Source organism: Typha latifolia, chromosome 2, assembly GCF_019914945.1.
Source record: "Typha latifolia isolate L0001 chromosome 2, TyphaL0001v2, whole genome shotgun sequence".
In the NCBI taxonomy this organism is placed as follows: domain Eukaryota; kingdom Viridiplantae; phylum Streptophyta; class Magnoliopsida; order Poales; family Typhaceae; genus Typha; species Typha latifolia.
In genome coordinates this window covers 7,018,093-7,026,651 of record NC_133087.1, presented here as the reverse complement: position 1 = coordinate 7,026,651, position 8,559 = coordinate 7,018,093, and the positions used below count along the sequence as shown (strand labels likewise).

The following is an 8,559-nucleotide window of genomic DNA, read 5'->3' as shown; positions in this document are numbered from 1 at the left end:
CGCGAAATCTCTAATTAAGCTAATTACTATTCTAGTGCAGTGTGAAGGATTGTAGCTTCTGTCCAGAATCATTACTAGGGTTGTATTAAGACATGATATATGTTACTCTACAAAGAGAGCCTAAATTGTGTAATGTTAATAAATTCTCGAGTCACTCTCTGGAGCAAGGTGATGAATGCCTTAGTATCTATCTATCTCCTTAGTATCTTTACATCTCAATGATCCTAAACTTGGATCTCAGAACTTCTACTAATTCCCAACACATGTTTAAGGTATCTATCCATGACATCAAGCTAATTTCCTGAAAAGAAATAAACTACATAATTATGATCTCAGTGAACATACTGGCTTTCCTCTATGATACGCCAATGATGGACATCTGCATTATAGCCAGATGTATTTGCTCATACCTGGGCCATAGTTTATTAAAGTGTTGCTCACGGCACTGCTGATCAGGTCAGAGCTTCTCCTCAAGGACCCACATCATGCTCTCATCTGTGAAGGCAATCATGTAGTTGTATCAGGCTGAAAGCTCATCAAAAAATTTCTTTTGGCAATGCTTCCTTTTGAGTTATTTACTTGAAAGTATGAGGTCTATAACTGGCCTTTCTCTCATTTGGATTCAGTTTGCCAACATAAGATACTTCTATACCAAGATTAGAATCACATAGATATATCTACTTTGGTTTTCAACTTGGCCATTTTTTATACTACTCTGTAAATTATATTTCTTGTAAACTTTTGTATAAAAGTTTTTTTAATTTTTCATATATACTCTTTCAAAATATCTTATTTGTATGTATATCCTTCAAAAGTTGATATTTGCATATATTTTTATCAAAACACTTATCTTTGTTTTATATATACTCCTTAAAACTCTTAACTTTTTGCATGATGCTGACTTGTAAAACAAAAACACTCATAATGTTATAACATACATTCCTTTTAGCTAAGAGTATCTATGTTTTTTCGTCTATTAAATTTCTAAAGATTTATGTTATGCACATAAATATAAAATTTAGAGGAGTACATATGCAAATAACAAACTTTGGAAGGGTACTCATAAAAAAAAACCTTGTATTTATAAAACTACATAGGCCTTCTCTTGCACGTGAGTTATATTATTGTTAGATTTAATTTAGCCGAGGTTATGAAGACTAACTATGGCTCATCACTTTCTTTAGAGAAAAGTAAAGATTTAATATTATTTTAATTAAATTGATGTAGCTGAGATTTAACCCTGAGAGCACGCATACAACTTTTGTCCCTATCCCATTAGCACTATAAGCTCATCATCTTGGCTGTCTCGATGATCATATTTTAAAATACAAATGATTGAAATCCATTTTTTATGCTCACATAATTTGATATATGGCTTCTTTTTCTTCATTTAAGAGAAAAAAAAAATCGAATAATTAATCGATATCGTTCGGATTTGAATTAAAAAAATTTCATATAACATGACCCCTTTAAGTAATTTATATATAGCGTTTTGATCAGATATATAGGTTACTACTTACTAAATGATGTGCTTCACTTCACTTGAACATCTCTCCTCAAAACTTAGGATTAAGAAAATAGAAGAGCATTAAATAGAACAGTGAGAATTTTCTCAAGTAAGATATCTAAAATTGTGAACATCCAATTACAGAAAAAGTAAAGCAAAATTAAGGAAGAAATCTACAACCGACGCCAATTTCTATTATTATAATACAAACCACAGAACAGCAACACCAAAGACGAGCTTTTTTCAGTATTACAAACACAAGCCAATAACCGCATCGGACGGCTCCGCTTAGAAGCCGATTCCCGCGGCGCCGATGGGCCGATGCCGCTCCTTCCAGAAGCACGCGTCCGGCGCCAGCCTGGCTGAGGACCTCAACGGCTCCGACTTACACCTTGTCAGAACGAATGGCTCATACTGCTTCGTCTTCGGCTCGAGGGATAGCACATTAGGCGGCTCGGCCGACGGCTTAGGAGGTGTAGGGGGAGGTAAAGGCGGAGCCGATGGTTGCCCGTCCTGCTTCGTGGGTACGGTCACCGCAGTATGCTCACCGCCCTTACTCTCACTGCCTCCGCCTTCTTCTCCACTGTCCTTGGTTTGGGCTCGAGGCCGTTGGCCATGGTGCGGCCGCCACCGTAGGAAGTCGTTGCTACAAACCCACGTCTCCTTTGACACCTCCATTGATAGCTTTGGCTCGTACATCATTAATAGGAGGCAATCTGGCAACTCTCCGCTCCTCTTCTTCTCCTTCTTCTCTTCCTCCACGGTTTTAATGGTTTCTTCTTTTACTTTGGTTTCGGCTACTTGGGCTTCTTCTGGGCTCTTTGGGTTTTCGACGTTGGTGTCCTCCTCTGCTTGCTCTGGCTCTGGGGAGCTTTTGTTGCTCTTCTTGGATTCGACGTAGAGTTTGGACTCGGTTATGAGATCTTCTTGCTCTATGGAGAAGCTCCACCTTCTCCTCCCTTCTTTGCTAATGGAGAAGCTGGCTCTTCTTGCTTCTTTCTCGTTGGAGAAGCTTGGTCGCCTTGCTTCTATCTCGGTGGAGAAGCTATGCCGTCTCTTCTCCTTTCGGGAGGAGGACGAGCTGGAGCTGCGTCGAAATTTCCTCTCCTCCCTGGTTGAGGACGACGAGGATGTGCTTGGTCTCCTTCCTTTGATCTCTTCTTCTTCTTCTTTATCTCCGTTTTTGAGCTCTACTGATTCTGCTGCTTTCTCCTGCAACTGGGTTTTCTCTGCTTCCTCTTCACTTTCTTCCTTTAAAAGGTTCCTCTCAGTTTTGGTTGGATCATCCAAACTCCCATCTTTGACAACTTCTTGTTCTTCCTCCCCTTTCTTCTCCACATTTGACTCCATTTTTTCTTCTACTTGGTCTCTAATTTCTTCAACTGCAGCAGTCAAAATCGCATCTTGAGTGCTCTTCTCTGCTTCACTATCCTTTGGATCAACTTCCACTTTGATACCTCCAACATATACATATCTCTCTCCTTCTGGAATGCTTGCCACCTGCTCTTTCTCCTGGCTGTCATCTTCCTCCTCTTCTTCTTCCACTTGAACGTCTCTTGTGGGAGATCCCCAGAATCTATTCGCCAATGCTGCCATCCGAACCGGATCAGATCTACACCTCATAAGCAACAAAGCATTCTTTGGCGGAATGCAAACGCTCACCCTTCCTTCCTCCTTTTCCTCCTCTCCAACCACCAAGACTTCATCTTTCTTCTCCAACTCTAACTCCTCCACTTCCTCCTTCTCCCAAAAACCCACTTCCCCTTTTCCCCTCTCCTCCACCACCAACCCCACCACCCCTCCTCTTTTTCCCTCCTCGCTCTCCTCTATGGCCATCAACCACCTCGCGAACACTTGCCCACACGAGCCCGTGCTTCTCTTCCCCTCAACCTTCCCCTCCTCTGACTCTGCTCTTGAAGATGAGCAGAACGACCTCCCCCCACATGGAAAGAAGCAATTGAGCTCCGACCCAAATCCCCTCAAGGCCTCGCAAATACTAACAGGGATCTGATACACCCACCTCTGGTTCTTGCTCCTCAAGCACTCTTTCTCAAAACCCACTTCCTCTTCTTCCCTCCAATCCTCGTTCCTCCTAAAACTGGCCTCCCCACCCACTACCCTCTTCGATCTCGATCTCAAAACCGCACCATTTTGCTTCCTCTTCTTCTTGCTCTTAACGCGGACTTGACCAATGCAGGTGACCTTCGGGGAGGACGGCTCGGCAGCCTCAAAGGCGGCGCCTTTCCGCCGGCCCCCGGCGCCGGAGGCGGCGACAACGGCGGGGAACATCGGGGACTGGCCTCCCTTGACGCTGCCGCTGTTGCGAAGGCGGCGGCTGAGGGAGGCGGACAGAGACGGCGGCCCCGGCGTCGACGAGCGGCCAGGGCTGAGAAGAGACTTAGAAGAGGAGGAGGTGGGGGCTCTCATGGCGGCAGAGGTGGAGGAGGAGGACGAAGGGCGAGAGGTGAAGCAGATGAAGAGTTCGCTTCCAGCTCCGCCGCCGCCCCTGCGTGAGTGCTGCCTGTCTCCAATGTCCATTGAGGACTTCTTTTTCCTCCTCATCTATGTGTTTTTATCTAGACGCGAGAGAGAGAGAGAGAGAGAGAGAGAGAGACAGAGAGAGACAGAGAGAGGTGCTCAGGCTAATAAGATGAGGCCTTGGAAGTTGGAATCAAGCAATGAGGAGTAAAATATTTTAGGGTTTCCAGTTCTAGGTCTGAGTGTGTGGCAAAGGGAGGAAAGGGAACATTGCTTAGTGGCAAGAGCCCACCTCATCTCTACTAAAGTTCACAGTATTGTTTCATCTCTGCCATATTATTTACATCTATTATCAGGTGCAGGCCGTGCAGCCCATATCATCTGTGGTTTTCAATTAATGTGACATCTCTCGCTCACTTACTCTCCTAGCAATTAGAGTTAATATCTACTAATTATTTATTATACACATATTATAATTTATTTTCTTGAGATAATTATCTGGTTTCTCCACTAATATAATTTTTAAAGAATATAGACACAAGCCTAATAAATTAAGTTGAGCTAAATCGAATTGAAAAAGTAGGGTATGCATTAGAGAAGGAGTTCTCCTTAAGGTGACTAGTGACGAGGAACATCAAATCACGGTGACTGACCCTTTTCTTGTACATCAAAGCTTATAGCCAATCCAGCAACTCCATCTCCATGGCTCCACTCAAACAGCTTGCATCCTCCGAACTCACCATCATCCATAGATGACAGATTGGAAGCTGCATGCATGTAGGTGGTCAAATTAATTAACGCCGCCAATATGCTATAGAAAATACTTCTCTTATAAAAAGTTACAGTCCCCATGAATTCAAACAACACTTGTAATCCAAGCAACAGCGCAGCACACTCAATGCCATGTCTGACGCCGAGACGTGTGTAGAACACCAAGTGCGCGCGTACATGCACTTCAATTCCCTCCACCTAATCAGACGGTCGATAAGTTCGCCATTGAGTGGAATAAACTGAGGGTTAATCCTTGGATACCTCACCAACCCACGGAATAAAAATGCCCGATAAGTAACAGATGGCTGGATAACTGATAGTGGCGATAATGAAACATACAAGGAAGGCAGAGGATGGGTCACATGGGGAGCGTGCCATGAGGAAAGCGACCACCAGAAAGTTCCAAAAAGGCTTGTGTTACTGTGAACATGCACATGAGAGAGGGGGAATACAATACTTTAAGTATAGTAGATCATTTCAATGGCATTGGAATTGGTACCGTTTGTAAATTTGCAATTGTATAAAAGAGTAGTAAAGAGGAGGGAGAGAGAGAGGGGGGGAATCTATTCTGTAGTCTTCTCGTTCAGTGGCTCCATCTCAATAGAAAAAATGGGGTCAAGAGAATGGACCCAACTCCCATGACAAAAGATAGGGGGTGACAGCAAATCCTCATCCCCCTCTTCAATTTGACTATGATTTGGGTTTATCTTTTGAGGACTTTGACTGAACTTTTCTTTGCTTTCCGAATAGCGACAGAGGAACCGAAAAGAACAACACATTTGCGGAAGGCCCCCTTCCAAAAAGGACTATACGCCAAAAGGACAAGGAGTATTTTCATTTAACGTCTAATATTTCCGCTATTACGGAATGCGGTATTTTGTCAAGTGAACTAATTTACATATGTTAAGGAATTTTAATTGATAAAGAGAATCCCTTTACATGGAGGGGTGTTTACGCAGACGTTTCCTTTGAGAGTAAAGGAGTAAAGTACCCCCTTTTCCTTAAAAAAAAAAAAGAGAGAGAGAAAAAAGAGAGTAAAGCCCCTCCATTTATAGCTAGGCAGACGGTCAGGCGGTTAGTGGGAGGATGTGAATATACACGTGGCAGGTTTCCTGTTGCTGGATTTGGAGCGTTAATACAGCTAGTTTCCCAGCTGATCCTCGAGGTCCGAACGGCAATTACTAAGTTTCCAAACATGGCGGGCCCCACACTCAGCGGGGCCCCGCGGTGCACGTGAGCTTCACGTTTATTTAGGTGAAAAAGCGTCACCCCTCCGCCGTGACAGCAACGTATCAATGCTGTGTCCTTGGACCCACAGCTGGCAGTCGCCCATCGCCATAGACAGGCAGGCCGAGCCCATGGTTCGCACTTCCTAGTGGATGATAGTTCGTTCGTCAAGATGAGATCCGCATCCCCCTAATGCTTGATCCGGCTCTATACGTAAGATCGTTAAATGGGCCAGACTCGGACATAGGCTGTATTCTTTAGCGTCATTACCCCTTGCTCTTTGGTAATGATCAGTTTCTCTCTCTCTCTCTCTCTCTCTCTCTCTCTCTCTCTCTCTCTCTCTCTCTCTCTCTCTCTATATATATATATATATAAGGGGAACCTTACGTCATTTGATACATCGGCAAAATATTGATGGGACATCGCAACAGGGAAGTCTTATTTTTCTCTCTTCTTCTTTCATTTTTCAAATATTTTTATTTTTCTATACAAGCTTTTTATATATACTAAGAAATGTTATTCTACTCTTGTTATGCTGCTTCTTCTGTCTCTTATTTTTGCATTACCTTTCTATTTTTTTCTTTTTCCACTCAAAACAATTTTATATAAATATTTCGTACAATGGAAAGGTTGCCATACATATTTTTCCTAGCGTAATGTATCTGAGACTTTTTATATAACTCTATATCGACTCTCCAACCATTTTATTGTTTATTTTAGTTGCTATTGCCCTACCGTTGTAAATAGATAAGATTTTAAATCATAATATGAGATTTTTTTTTTTCCCAAAAGAGTTAAAAAGAGCCAAAAGCTATAAACAATCTTCTTCTTCCTAATATACTTGCCTTCTATTTCTTATTTTTATCTCTCATTCCTCTATCACATTAGTGTCTTTTTATTCTTATTCCACTCAACACAATTCTATACAATCACATTAGAGTCTTTTTATTCTTATTCCACTCAACACAATTCTATACAAGCTATTCATAAAAATAAAATAATGTATCTCTCTTGTTTCTCCTTATCCTTCTTCTTTTTCTAATTATAATTCATAATTTTTTTTATAAAATTCATAGTTAATTTATAAATTTTATAAATTAACTATAAAATATGATCAGAAAAAGATGAAGAATGATAATGAATAAGATAGATACTACCTTATTCGAACTTTTGAAGATATTTTATAATTAGAAACATAGATTAGAACTTATTTGCAACATAGATTAAGTTCTTTTTAAAGGAAACTAAATAATTCAAGTTAAGCAATTACCTCTTTTTGAAAGATTGATTCTAGCTTTTGGTTAATTTAGTTCTTTCAACATAGATTATGAGATAGAGGAAATATAAATTAGAAAGGTATTAGTATCTCTGTTGGTTCTCCTTTTTTTTCATTGTAATTCATTTTTTTTAACAAAATTTGTAAGTTAGCTATGAATACAAAGTGAGAATAAATGAGATGAATACTACTATACTCAAAGTTTGACATTTCATAGTCACTAATGCCTTTTTAATTTACATTTCCTCTATTTCATAAGCTATGTTGAAAGAGCAATTGGAGCTTTAAATTTTTTTCTTTGAGAAAGCTTCATATTTTTCAATGTGTCCTATTGCTCCGTCATTTTGTTTTTTTTTTCTTGCACCACTTTCAGTTGCCCTATAAGTTTTAGATTATCTTTTTTGTTCTTGTAAGATTTTTGTACAATTTATTAAAAGCTCTTTAAAGTTTTGAATTGTCTTCATCATCTGACCTACCTGAAACATATTTATGTGCACTTAAATATTCATTAAATAGTTTATTAGGTAACAAAGAAAGTATTCAAAAACAACATAATTTTATTCTTTGGATTTAGAGACATTATCATTAAATTATCAGTATCATCCCAAGTGATTTGTAGAGTCTTGCCTTTTTTCTTAAGTTGATTTGGGCATTCATATGCAATGTGGCCATACTCTTGGCATTTATAATATTAAACCGTTCTCCCTTTATTTTTACTCCTAGGCTTTAAGCCTTAGAACTAGGGTTAGCGAAGGGTTCACAAGAAATTTTTTTTTTATGACTTTACTTCCAAGCTTGTTGCTCGTGACACTTATCGATTTTCTCAAAAATTTCTTAAATTTTTTAGGAAAAGATCCATGATATTATTAGTGTCTGATTCACAATCCTCATCACACTTGTCTTCTTCATCTCTAATAGTTGCCAAGATAAGGCTTTTAAACTTTCAAGGTTTATGACAGAAAGACTCAGAGGTTTGTAAGTTGCTTATAAGTTGTTCCACTTTCATTAAGTCTATATCCTTGCTCTCCTCAATAGTAGTGAATTTAGCCTAAAACCTTCTGAAAATTTTTCTATAGAAATTCTTTCACTTAGATTAAAACTTGAATTCACAATTTCAATGAGTTTTGCCTAAAAGTCATTAGAAAACTTATTCTCCCTCATGAAGAAATTTTAAATCATGTCGTCAACCTTTGTAGCTTAGATAGTTTAATTGTAGATATCCCCTCATGAGTAATCTTAAAGATATCTCATGCATCCTTGACTACTTCACAGGTAGAAATCTGATGAAATTTATCAGGAG

General features: G+C 39.7%; 1 protein-coding gene across 1 annotated transcript; it reads right to left on the bottom strand.

Moving 5' to 3' along the window:
• Nucleotides 1-1,607: 1,607 nt before the first annotated feature.
• LOC140781766 (uncharacterized) lies at nt 1,608-4,378 on the bottom strand. Its single transcript, XM_073127957.1, has one exon. The coding sequence runs from the start codon at nt 4,067-4,069 to the stop codon at nt 1,796-1,798; it is 2,274 nt and encodes a 757-aa protein (XP_072984058.1). The 5' UTR covers nt 4,070-4,378; the 3' UTR covers nt 1,608-1,795.
• Between the last annotated feature and the right edge of the window lie 4,181 nt (nt 4,379-8,559).

What these genes read in the sequence shown, in the direction of transcription:
- LOC140781766 (XM_073127957.1), bottom strand. Translation starts at nt 4,069, where the DNA reads ATGAGGAGGAAAAAGAAGTCCTCAATGGACATTGGAGACAGGCAGCAC.